This window comes from Telmatherina bonti (assembly GCF_933228915.1).
Source record: "Telmatherina bonti genome assembly, chromosome: 6".
Taxonomy (NCBI): Eukaryota; Metazoa; Chordata; class Actinopteri; order Atheriniformes; family Telmatherinidae; genus Telmatherina; species Telmatherina bonti.
In genome coordinates this window covers 31,106,767-31,120,732 of record NC_136624.1, presented here as the reverse complement: position 1 = coordinate 31,120,732, position 13,966 = coordinate 31,106,767, and the positions used below count along the sequence as shown (strand labels likewise).

Below are 13,966 nucleotides of genomic sequence, written 5' to 3'. Positions count from 1 at the left end.
AAATGATCAGTTATCAATGACCAAGAGTAGCTCAGTCTTTTACACAATCTATCCAGACATCACTTTATCTTTAGCCTGGATGTGATCAATTCCTGATAAGCCCCAGTTTGCCAGAATTTAACTATAAATTGTATTTGGGAGGAAGATGTTAGGTTCTGAACAGCAGCATGTGTTAGCAATTTAAATGAACTCCCAGTGGAGCTTAAACTTTAAACTGAATACCCAAATGACAGCCAGGATCGGTTATTAGGTTTTCATGACTTGAAGGTTGTTCCCGGAACTGGCTGGATGTTACAGGCAAATGCTCATAAATTTAGGTCACACCCATGTGCTTCAGTCATTTGACAAACAAAAACGTGGCAATGTTTCTCTGCCCAATGGGGGACATGTCAATAAGTAGGGTTTAAAAAGTCAGCTGGATAGCGACAAAGATTCAATATCATCAAGTTTTGTTGACAGTTACATGGATAGCCTCATCCAGAATACTGCAACAGCACATTACATGACTGCAAAACTCTGAAAAAATATCAACATGTTGCTGTTCACTTCCTAAAAATAGTGACACAATGAACTTCAACCATCAAACTGCCACTTGCAAACATGGGGTTAACCTGTGCTACTACATCATTGAAAACTTGGTGGAAAAAGCAGGTTCGACTGGTTGCACCTGTCTTGGGTCACAATTACTCAAGTCATAACCAAAGATAGCAAGTAATTTCAGGAAAGCAAACAAAAATTCTGTCTGAGATCTGGCGTTCCAGTTACATACACACAAAAATACCTTCTTGGCACCTTTTGATAGTGCTTTTTTTTTTTTTTTTTTTAAATAAATATTGAAAAAAGGTCTAATAACATTAGGAAGTTTTGTCTTTGGTGTATGAAATATTTTCCACATCTCCTCAAACCGAGTAAATGCTGTCGTTCCATACAAGAAAGTTGTAATCCTAACTTTGAATCTGTTTGATATTGCTGTTTTTCCTCTTCCATTATGATCACAAAGCTAGAATCCAAAAAGTAAAAATCTTTCTCAAGTCATCCTTTCAGTAGTAAATAGCAGAGATCTTGTCCAGCTTAAGTATTCTGCAGTCGTAAACCTGGTAAAATAGGCCATCTTCAAATTCAACACCAATGAACACTATGTAGAAAATGTCTTCTTACTGACTTCTGCTGATGTTAGATATTTTCTAAACCAGTGTTTTGGTTTCAATGTGTATTTCTCATTAAATACACACTCATTTACAGGAAACCCTCATATTGAAGATTAGAGCTCTGGATTAAACAGAGGCTCTCTTTCCCTGAGATTCTTTGAAATGGGCATTTTCAAGTTACTCATCAACTCTGCCATCTCCTGAGTCTTGGCCTCTTTTACCCCAGTCGAGATCTTTATCAGTCTAATTACCATAATTTAGTCTAATTTAACAATCAAATAAAATACAATCTGATGTTTAACACCACATCTCCACCCTTTTTGGTACTATGAAATTCCTGAAGTTGGTCAAAATGACAACTTGCAGGTACTTTCACTTTGAAAAGTTCCTTTTCTAATTAATGGCTTTCAACTTGCTGCAGATCCTCGTATAACCATGGCCTGTTTGTAAGCTTCCGTGACATTGTCACAGTCAGTGATTGAAAAGGCACTGTCAGCCACCCCAGTCTCATAACAGTCCCACGGCCTCAGCATCCTCTCCACCAGAATGCCATCTTCAGCAATGTCCAGCAGGTTGTCTGCAGAAACGCAGCCTCTCATGCCTGCCTTGGCTGGTTTTTCCATTTGTGTTGGAGGTCTTGTGTGGTCTGGGAGATCGAGCTGATCAAAGGACTCTGTAGACAGAATGCTGTCCTCACTGATGGCCCCACTTGGTCTTGTCCGGGCGCCCCCTCGGGGTAAAGAAGCTGCCAGTTGGTCCAGAGAGCCAAACTCTTGTAGTCCACCTGAAGAAAACTTTCCATTACGTTTGAGAATGCCCTTCCTACATGTTGGTGCTGAAGGGCACTCTTTAGGTTGTGCTACCCAGCCAGAGTCACTGTTTTCAGGAGAAGAGGAGTAATATCCTGACTCTTGCTCTGCAGGTTTCTTCAGGATTCCTTTGCGAGGTGGCAACGCAGATGAAGGGGCATGAGCTGGAGCAGACAAACCCAAAATGTTCTGTGGATCCACTGAAGCTACAGCAGGGCTGTCGCTCACTACCTTCTGTTTCACGCTGTTGCGCCTCTTTAGAATACCCTTGAAAGGCCGAGGGTCTGTGCTTCCGTCATAAACTGTCTGGGAGACATTATTCTCTTTACGTGACCTTCGCAGCGAGCGTTGTCTGACCACATCGCCTCCACCAGTCTGTGGGCGGAGCAAGCAGCGCATCTTGGAGCCATTTTCCAGCAAAGGCCTTGAGGTACGTCGCAGCCAGCTAGCAACACTAGCCAGCCCAGTGGGAGGTGACGTAGCTGCTGGCAAAGAGGTCTGTTCTACAACAGTGCTCTTTTTCTCACACAGTAAAGGCTGCTGGTAACCCCAGTTGAGCCACCAGTGTCCAGCAATCTCCTCTATTGTAGCTCTGCGCTCAGGATTTACCATCAACATCCAGCGGATGAGTCCACAAGCATCTGAAAAGAGAAAAATAAGAAAACATACTTAACTTTGTGCTCATAAAATTATGTATTTACACAAATTTAGAGTTTAAATACTTTTAACCCAAAGGTACACTTAAAACTCACCAGAAGGGTTGGTGGGTTTTCTGTAGTTTCCAGTACTGATCTGCTGGACCAGTGTCTTGTGGTTGTGCCCATCAAATGGCATGGTGCCATGAACCAGCGTGTACAGCAGTACCCCAAGGGACCAGGTGTCCACCTCTGGCCCATGATATGGTCGTCCGTTGACGATCTCTGGGGAAGCATACAAAGGGCTGCCACAAAAAGTCTGAAGAAATGAATCGCCATGGTAGATGTTTGACAACCCAAAGTCTGCTATCTGAAAGAGCAAGAGGTCAAAGAGATTACTTCAGAGCAAAGATTGCACATCACTGTTTTTCATTAGCTCTATTCAATAAACAGATTATGTATCAAATTTTCCTCCAAAAAGATCTTTAAAGATCTTCTACCATTGACATGCTAAAAATGTTAACAGAATAACGTGCAAACATTACTGCTGATATTGAGCTTTCGTGTGCAGCACATTGTGTCATTGTACATACCTTCACATTGCCGCTGGCATCTAGTAAAATATTCTCCAGTTTCAGGTCCCTGTGAACTATTCCATTCTAGGAGGGGGTAGGAAAAAAAAAAAAAAAAAAGACGATGAAATTCTATCTTTTGTCTGCTTTTACAAAGATGAGCATTGCTTACAGATAACTGTCTTATTACATAAAAGGATTAGTTTTTAGTGGATTCAAGCAGATTCTTTTCAAACTGAACATTTTCTTCTGGTACATCAGTTATGCTTCATTGTCCTCCTCTCTGCAGGGGGGCATGCCTTTGGCTCAAATGAATGCATTTAGTTTGCTTTCAGAAATGCAGGTCACCTACAACTTTCATACTTCATGCTCACTTGTAACTTATTGTTGGTTCTGTTGTCCGCTGTTTGGTTCTTAAAATACAATCATAAACTTAAAGTGATGGTGTAGATGGTCTTCTGCATAATTAATGGAAAGTTAGATATTTAACAATACACCTGCACCATGTAAAAGTGAATTATTGCAGGTGGTTTACACAGTTTATGAAGCAGCAATCCACTCAGTAAATACAGCAGAGCATTGAAAAGTGCTGCACAGCCATGCTAAAATATAGTGTGCACTTAATGCTTGTAATTATTCAGCTCTGGTCTTCAGGAACAACTGAATGTTGTGTTGGTACTGTCCATTCACACCCTCATTAAACTGTGAGACCATGCGTGTGTGTCTTTGGATGTTTGGCCTTCAGCCCTAATGCAAGCTCTGCAGACACTAACTGCTCATTTCCCCTGACATCATTCTCACAGCCTCCTTGTTCAGAGCAGCAGGATAAAAGTGAATAAAATCCATTATATAAATTTAGAGGTGGCAGTGTTCTACAAACAAACCCAAAAAAACAAAACAAAAAAAAAGGTGGGGCACTGCATCATTAGACGTGACATAGCAGATGGAGCAACGGCTGAAGATCTAATAGGGTTAATATATTAAATTCACTAAGAAGGCAACACCATCTGTAAAAAACTTGAAATGCTACTGATGTGAGGAAAATGGCCTTACCTGATGGCAGTAGTGCACAGCAGATACGATTTGCCTGAAGAAATGCCTGGCCTCCCGTTCAGAGATGTTCCTTTGGTCACAAATGTAGTCGTATAGATCCCCCCGGCTGGCATATTCCATCACTATCACAATTTTGTCCTTGTTCTCAAATACTAGAAAGAGAAAAAAAAAATTCAAACCCAATGCAGAATTTTCATATGCATAAATAATCTGTCATGTTTAAGATTTCTATAGTAAAAACTGCAATTACTAGCGGTCATTGATTTGGATAAACAAGCCATCAGGATAATTGTACGAAAACAAACATGCACTGTAATGCAGAAAACTGATTACGACCATCTCATCAGGCATAAGGAGAACTGGACGACACGAGGCTCTGCACATTATCCCACAGTGTCGTTGCATTACAACAGCGTATCGGTGCTTATGCAACAGAGCATTGACTCTTTTGCGCAAAGACTTGCGTGACTTAATTCTGAACCTCAAACAGAGACTGATTGAGATATACGTTTCCCAGATGTCATGTTTCTCACAGTGTGCAGCCCAGTTAGAGCCTCCCCCAAATGGTCAGCCATTTCACTAAACCCAAGCATCAAAACACAGCTAAACTCTGAAATACTTACCTTCGTATATGGTGATAATGTGTGGATGACACAGTGAGGACATGATCTCTATTTCTCTGCGAATATGCACCAGATCTTGCTCATCTTTGATCTTCTCTTTTCTGATCGACTTTACAGCAACCTTAAAAAACAAGAGAAAAACAACAAATGCTAGATTTGTGGGAGAAAAATATATTTTGAGGAATTTGTTTTTAATGTGCGTTGGAATTATGTTATAATTTATCAATAGAGTGAATGTATTTTAAACAGTGTAATTAATCACTGTGTTACTAAGACAATGCTGACAATCTGTTCTTCTTAACGCTGCAGTTTTGAGTCCACACTATGACCACTTTACTGGCTCCCAGTATGAATGGTAAGCTTGCTGCTGTTGGTTTATAAAGCTGTAAAATGTTCAAGGCCGAAACACATTTTAGATCCTCTAGTACAGTGGTTCCCAAATTTTTCTTGCAGGGCCCCCTTTTCATTGACTACAATAATGGCACCCCACCCCCCACCCCCCAATCCCAGCACCACCACTACAATGAAACATAGAAACGTGAAATAGTATGTTTGGTAGAAAAATATTTTGTTTATTGACTACTATTTTACTTTAACCATGTCAATGAGGGAGGGCTTATAAATTACTTTATAATTTAATACCAAAATTATTCAGTAAACGCCGCAAACTTTTTCATATGAGGTGAGCTGAGCATTTCACATGACAAATGCTGCTTTAGTAAAATGTTTATAACAGCTGATTAGTTTCTGATGTCATCAAAAGACTGTTCTTTCTACACACACACACACACACACACACACCCTTAAGTAAAAAAATTAAAGGATAAATTATATGCTTAAAAGGGAATTTCTTGTCAGAAAAGATGTGTGAAATTAATGTATGGGGTATTGGATGGGTCTTTAGCTGAATAAGCTCCAACTATGTACAAAAAAAGTTGATGTAATTTTTTTTTTTTTCATTTTGTCCCTCTAAAGCTGATCCAACTGTGAAGGGCAGTGGAGAATTCTGCTGTGCTGTTAATAACAAGGCAGAGGGAATGCCAGGTAAAGTCATGTCTGCTATAAAAAAACAACAAAAAACAAAAGCTAATCTATTCTCTCCTAACACAGTCTTCAAGGCCCACTGAGGAACATTTAGATCTAAATGGTATCTGCAGGTCCATAATCATGTTTTCATGTCACGGCTGTCCATTTGGCTTAAATGTTTGGGATTCCTCGATGTGCCGAGTGCGTCATCAGTCTACCCAAAAGTTTGAAGGGTGTCGCGAGGGGCCAGATGGCTCATCTGAGGGGATGTCCTCATTTCCCTGTTGCTACTAACCCTTCAGAGGCTGCTGACAGTAAAGTGAGTAAAGCATTGACTTGTCATATCAGTTTCAACACATGGACCTCCCCCCTCCTTAGTCACTGTCTGACGCCGATTCTCCTCAGCATCACCTTCACACCAAACATAGACTCCTTTCCTGATTCTGGGAACTGACGTTTCCTGTGTTTGTTAGCATAGCTGTCAGACAGGCTGAACTCACACTCATGACAACCTCACACCACTGTGAGGTTCTCGGAGTGTGCGTGCAGTCTTTGTTCCCATCCGCCTGTGACACGTAATACACACTCAAATGTCAAAAACTAAAAGTGCCAAAAACTAACGAAAGATTTCACACGGACTTTTTGAGAAAATACACGAAAAACATCAATCTGAACTGCAAACATACTTGCACCATCAATAACTGCCACACACACTACTTGCCACTTGAACCATGCGATCCAGTTCAAACTTGAATTACAAATTAGGCATACTTGAAGTTTGATTTGTACCTAAAGATGCAAAAATTCAAAGTTCCCATAAAACCCACCTCATTCTGAGCAATGAAGTTCATTAAGGTTTTCTGAAGCCTGTTAAGAAGCCATTTGTTTCATGTAGGCGTGTTATAGTAGGTTTACCTCTAAAACATCCAGGTCAGTGGGTGCTGAAGACCTGGATTGAGAACATAAAAACACTACAAGCCAACTCAAAAATATTAACTTGTCCAAGCGTGTGTTCTAAATAGTTTTCTTTATCGAATAGCCCTACAAATTAGAGCAAATGTTTTTGCTTTTCAAACAAAATTATGAAGCATTTCTGGGCAGTCAAAGACTCTCTGGCACAATTAAACTTCTTTATGAGCAGTATGGAGAGGAAAAATGTCAAGAAGGTGAGATTTCACAAATACATGTAGCACATAAAACAAATTTATTGTCTCTTCCACATGTTTTGGCTTCATCAAGGTCACCATACACAAGATATCTATCAGTTTTTCCAATAAGGAAATTTTTGATGATTATGAACACATACACACACTCATAGAAGGTTGGGTAAATGGATAGATGGTTTCCAACAAACTCTTTTCCAGGTCTGAACTGAAATTACTCTTCCTCAAGTTAAACCCCAAGTAATATATGGTAAATTAAATTGTCCACTAAAGTCTTTTAAAATCAAAGAGCAAGCAAGGCATTGTTATTTGAAACTCATAAAAAGGAGCATTAAAAATGGATAATTACTGTTTAGAAATTTTACTTTTATTAAAAAGCATAATAAAATAAGAACATTTCCTGACATCATCCTGATATGCTGCATTTCTGTGATTTTGTGACATATTTATTTTGACCTATTAGTTCAAGATAATTAACACAATTTTAGGGGTAAAAATTTTTGCCTGTGATCTCCAAATGTGAATGAGTACAACACAGCGATTGCAGAGAGGACGAAGATAAAAAAAAAAAAAAAAAAGAATAATAAAAACTGTGCAGCTTTTGTTTTGCTGTTCTGCTGCCAAACAGACAGAACAACAACCACAGTTCTATGTTAAAAATTACATTACATTGTGGGGACGTTGCATCTGCTTTTAACTAAAATAATAATAAATGAAAAGTGCGCCTAGCCTTTAAAAAATCATGAAAGCGCTAAAAGATTGCCATTTCTATATATTTTATGCATGTCCTTCCTCTATTCAAAGCCCCTATGCATCTGCAACTTGTATCAGGCTGCCACTGGCATTGGGTAATATAACGATAAGTGAAGACTCCTTTCACATTCCTCCCAATTTTATCTCCCGTCTAGACTTTGCTTAGAGATAAGAATTTTGCCTTCAAAGCAAGGTTTTATCAATAAATGCTTAGAGTCATAGACAAACCAGATCGCAAGTCAGTTTATTAAATGAGGCCAAAGGTCTGTCAGAATCTTAAATTTTTACAATTGTGTCTTTTGTTCTCCGACAGGTCTAAATTAATAAATAAAAAAGGGAAACAATAAGAAAGGTCTGGATAGAAACTGGACCACTTATTTTACTGTTTGGTTTAGGAAATCATAAACTCAAAACTAGCTCCAACTAAGAACCAAGTTCTAATCACAGTTTCTGAATAACTCAAGCATCCTTATGAAGGTACTAAATTAGTGCATTTGTTGGGATGGAATGGCTGATCAACTCCACATTATTATTAACCCCCCCATCTGAATGAATTATGTAATAAAACTTATGTACCAGGAAACAGCTGTAGCTGCAGTGTTGTTTTACTCCCTGTGTCATATTACATATCTTTGTTCAGTATGTGGTCAATGCTGACGTAGATACATAGAAAGAAAAAGCTAAATAAGGTTTCTTTCATTTCCACTCGGTACTACCTGCTGTCCGTTTACAACTCCAGAAATCTGTTTTGGGATGCATTTATACATGTGAATGAGTTTTTGAGGCATGCTGGGTCAGGAAGCTGCCTGCTGGGATAAATCTCAGACACCAACTCATATCCTATTAAAACAATACAGGTGAAGTTGTGTCATACAAGAGCAGAGCAGGTGTGTGGACAAGCCGAAACTTGTTTCACTGCCTGTTTACTCCATGAAAACATGGGGAAATTTCTGAATTTTTACTTCCTCAAGTTATGAGCACTTTCACTGAAACCTGACTCAGCAACTGAACCTACTGTGTTTTTTCTGTAACCCCCTTGATTTGATGCCATCATGTTGTAAAGATTTAACTTATTTCATCCTAAATATTCTTCTTGTTTTGGATAATTTTATTGCAATTTGCATTTTCTTTTTCTTTTTTACAAAGAAGCTCCCTCTCCTACATTTCCCCCAAACAATCAGACAACAACAACAAAAAATTGCATTTTCTTGGCACAATGATGGAAAAAAAAACATGAGCCATCAAATAATATAAATATGCTGCATAATCAAAACAAATAAAGATCACTGACAAATTATTATTGTCTCTTTATTTAAACTGACTTTAAAATAATTTAAGTTTTACGAATTATTTTGCAGTTTGCAGCAGGTGTTCCTATATTTTGCCCAATTTATTTATTTTTCCCACAATAACCATGACCCATATATAAACATTCAAGAAATAGCTAAAAGTTGAAATGTTGTGTCATGGTATTTGGAGCTCTTGAATATACTAAAGACACAAGCCTTGTGTTTGCCAAGCCCCCACGGCTTCTTTTCAAGCCTTATCTCACTCCAGTTTGCTTTAAATACCTCCCATTTCCCCTTAGGTCATGGAGAACTGGAATTCACCTGAAAGGCAAGCTACATTCCCCCCTCCTTTTTTCTCCTTAAAAAGAAAATGACTGAACTTTCCCATCTAAAACTTCCTCCTTGGGTGAAGTACCTCAGACATTCCAACTAAACGCCTTTCCGTTACGCTTCCTACATGTATGTCAAATTAAAGTGATTATGTAAAACTTCCTGTTTGCCCCAGACACTGGCATTTCTGTGTGAAAATATGTGTATAATTGCAAAATGTATGTGCTTCAACCAAAATCAGCACTTTATCAAACAAAGCTTTTAAGGTCTGATGAGAAACACAGATCTTGACTATTAGAAGTGTTTTGCAACAGACTGGTTATTTGGCCATTAAGAAAACAGTAGAATAACTTATTTTAAAAAGTTATTTTACAACAAACACTTAACTCTTTGGCAAACACACTCCAGAGACACGCATTTAACTTCAGGCTTATTTCACAGTGTGGTGATATTACTTCATCTTTCCCCAAATTAAATCTAAAAGTCACTGTTGCATTTTTACATTAATTAAAATAAAACTGTAGACTACCTGATGGCAGATCGTATCCTAAAAATAGTTCTCTGTGTCTAAACAACAGGTGGCCATCAGGACAGAAGAGCAAACACTGACCTGAAACTGACTGCAGACCTGATGCAGGACAGAGTATCGGCAAAAAAAACCACGAACCGTGTCAACAATAACTCACCAGTTTGCCTGATCTTTCTTTGGCTTTCTTCACTTTGCCGTAGGTCCCTTTTCCCAGACTCTCCAGAAACTCGTACCTGTGTTTCAGATTGTGTTTGTGATGGTGCCTCTTCACGGCTTGCTTTTTCACGGGAACCTGGGACGGAGCTGACCCAACAGGGATATTTTCATCGGGTGAAACTCCCCCGACGGGCGGCCAACAACTTGCTGGAAGATGAGCAGGGTCTGAGCCATCCATGGCGACAATGTGTTTTCTTTGTTGCTTATTCGTATAGGCAGGTGTCGTTTTTAAGCATTCTTGAGTCCGGAGATAACCCGGCGTCTCTAAAATATTCAAGTTCAATTTAAATTAAATTAAATTATATATATCAAAAGTCCTCCTTCTCCGGCTGAAAAGTAAGTAACTACAGCGAGACCATGAAGACAGAGAGGGAAGAGTGAACCGAAGAGAGTCTACTGTCCACGAGCTGCTAACTGAACCATTAGCAGGTATGCCGCGTGCGGACAGCAGCAGAGGTAACGACGCGCGCGGCGCCGCCTGCACGCAGCGTAGAAGTAGGCGTTTCAGGTGACGAAGGACGTAGCGATGGATTTTCACTGCTAAGCAAATACGGACGTCAAAACGCAGAACGTCCCAGTTATTTTCTACCGATACTTTCCCTTATTTTATTTTATTTTATTTTATTTTATTTTATTTTATTTTATTTTATTTTATTTTATTTACGTTGTCTGAGCGTAACTTCCACGCAGAATGTTGGTGTTTCAAAATGTTCTTGAGTAAATGAATAATGATAATAAAAAAGAAAGAAAAGGAAAGAAAAATATAACAAAGTAGACCACATTTACACAGTTCTGCTGTTTAACAGAAATCGCTCCAAATAATTTCCCCTGTTACATTAGATACTTTGACACATAACAGAAAAATCTGTAGCCTAGCCAAAAAGAGTAAGACTGGGAGTGATTAATTTATTATAAGAGGGATCATTTTAAGCGCAGGACAGAAACATAAAAACAGTCTATGTAACTTTTGGAAACCATAAACTCACGTTTAGTCACTGCTATAAATCAAGGCCAAGTAGGGTTAAAAAAAAAAAAAAAAAAAAAAAAAAAACGAGGTAGGCTACATCTGGGCCACATTTAGACCAAACAGTTTTTGCTATCTTAGTTTTTAAACAATTTAACACTGACATGTGAATAAATAAAGCACAGAAAGGGGGGCAAACTTAAAGTATGAACTAATGTTATGCCTACAGATAATTGAAAATAATGTTATTGCATGAGTTATTTAAGAAATAGGCAGAATCCCATTTAAGATCTGAAAGACACCTTTCAGACCTCCGTCCTAGTCCTTGGGACTCACTGATCTGTATGTTTTAGAGGTAACCCTTCTTTAACACGGCTGAATGAAATAAATAGCTTGTTAACAGAGTTGCAAAGAACTTGATGAGGGAGTTCATTATTCTGAATCAGATGTGTTGGGGATGGAAAACCCCTAAAGACATGCAAAGCAGGCAATCAGATGAAGTGCTAACATCTGCAAACAATGTCCCAGCTGAATAAAAGAGCTTACGATATCACCAAAGGTATTTCATCATAATATCTGTATCAAGGTGTTTGATATCACAACCATTGTCTGTACTGGCATAAGACACATGTGAAAATTACAGCCCAGAGGGGATTTTTCACTAAATATGACATTTGACCAAATAAACATGACACACAATGACTTCTGATACTAGATGATGCTGTTTGCTTGACAAACTTTTATCTTTGATTTTTTTTTTTTTCCAATTGGCAAACTATTTTGCATCCTTGCTCATTTCATGTATCTATGGTATGTGTTTTGGTGATTTAATAAATAAAGGGATATCCGAAGGGCCAGGGCCGGATTAAAAGTGCACAGGCCTCTGGGCCCAGAGTGTCCCTTGGGCCCCCCTTCCCCACTGCAACATTGTGAAAACTGTGATGATACAGTGTGAAACAACATTTCTAACATCTCCCAGGCAATGGTACTATTAGCATTACATTAGACACTGTGGTGTAACTATTTGGCTTTTATGTACATTTTGTTTAACGTCCAAATTGCTGATGTACGGCCTATGTGGGCCCCACTAGTCTCCAAACGTGCCTCAAGTGGGTGTGGGTCCCTGGGCCTGTGCCCATAATGCCCATTGGATAATCCGGGCTTGCAAAGGGCAATGGGAGAAGTGAATTATGGGGCAGAGAAAATGGAAAAGAAGTATCATTACAGTATGCACGCTAGAGGGCAGCGCAGTCGCTGTTTTTTAGAATCTGCAAAACTAAGTTGAGCATTGCATTCAAAGAAAGTGTGAAAGAACATGCTGACAGTCTGAATTATTCAATAACATTTAGTGGTTTGTGTGTTATCTATGTTCAGTACATCTTTGAAACATATAAAATATTAATTCAGACACCTGTAATGATGTATTGAGGAGACACCCTCAGATTTGATACTTTAGGATGAGGAGAAACTCACAACATACAATTGTTTATTGCTGTTTATTATTTAGATCCACATTAGCTGCAACAAAACTAAAGCTATTCATCCAAACAATGCCTTAATTAAACCACTAGCCAGTTTGCAGAATAATATGCCAGAAATTATTCACCCCATGCAACAATAGAAACTGTGTCCAGAAAATATGTAATGGAAATAAAGGGAATCTGAAACAAAACATCAAAATATCTCTGGCTATTTATTATATGGGAACAAATTTCAGTGCATTTTGTCTTGACAATGAAACAATACAAGGGAATATTTTGGCTAATTTAATATGAGTCAGTCTGTTTGAATGTTCCTGTGACTCTTTTTCTATAAATATCCATCCATCCTCTACTGCTTATCCGGGGTCAGGTCGCGGCCTAAGCAGGGAAGCCCAGATTTCCCTCTCCCCAGGCACATTTACCAACTCTGCAGATCCCAAGGTGATCGCAGGCCAGTTCAAGCTTTTTCTATAAATATTAACAATAAAAATCAGTAGAATTTATTGTTTAAAAATTTTTTACTTAGTTAAATCAAAGCTTGTAAACTTTGATCAAAGAGAACCTGATTTAACCTAATCTTTGAAACATTGTTCATGTAATCCAACATATCGCCCAGAAGAGTGAGCTATTGAGCTTGTGACGTTTTATGCGACTAATTTTTTTCATCTAATTGATATGATAAGAATTTTATTTGCAAACATAAATTTATTGCATTTAACCTTGCTATCAAAAGGTAAATAGATTAATGAATACATGCCTTATTATCACTGTACAGTGGAATATAAAAAAAAATTCAGCAGCAATTTCCAGATGCAGTCTCATATCAAATGTGCATATGTGAGCATAAAAAAAAAAGAAATGTTTAAAATGTAAATTTGAACAAATTTCCATTTTGTCTGCAGTAAACATTTTGTCTTCTTTCAGGAATCAGACACAGCAAGAAACTTTGCATATAGATAGTAATGAACATCTCCAGCCATTACCAGACTCATCTTGGTTATTTGAATATATGGTCTTTCATGTGAATTAATAGTATGTGCTCATGTATTACCTATATCAGATAACTAATTTGTATAACATCACCTGATATGTAGCCTCCTTTTCAATGCAGGTCATCCTTCGACAGATTTCTTTGTAGTTTGAACAGTGTATTCAATAGATACCATCTCAAAAGTCCACAAAAGAATAATAAATTGCTATTATATTAAGATATAAGAAACTGTAATTTAATGTTACAGTTAAAGGCTTTTTTGTTTGTTTTGTTATTGATTCTTCTCTCTTTTTTTTTTTTTATCTTGGTAGTTGCCCAAAGCCAACAACTGATAAAAATGTTTGAACTTGTTTTCATTTTCTTCCAATAATTGAGTTTCTTTAT

At 38.1% G+C, this 13,966-nt stretch overlaps 1 protein-coding gene across 1 annotated transcript; it reads right to left on the bottom strand.

Annotated features, from left to right (window-relative positions):
• Positions 1-1,555: 1,555 nt before the first annotated feature.
• nuak2 (NUAK family, SNF1-like kinase, 2) lies at positions 1,556-10,324 on the bottom strand (the record flags this gene model as incomplete). The annotated part of the gene is made up of 6 exons (XM_079242111.1): positions 1,556-2,598; positions 2,710-2,962; positions 3,186-3,251; positions 4,218-4,369; positions 4,841-4,961; positions 10,088-10,324. 6 exons carry the CDS (start codon positions 10,322-10,324, stop codon positions 1,556-1,558), a joined length of 1,872 nt encoding a protein of 623 aa, XP_079098237.1.
• Positions 10,325-13,966: the final 3,642 nt, after the last annotated feature.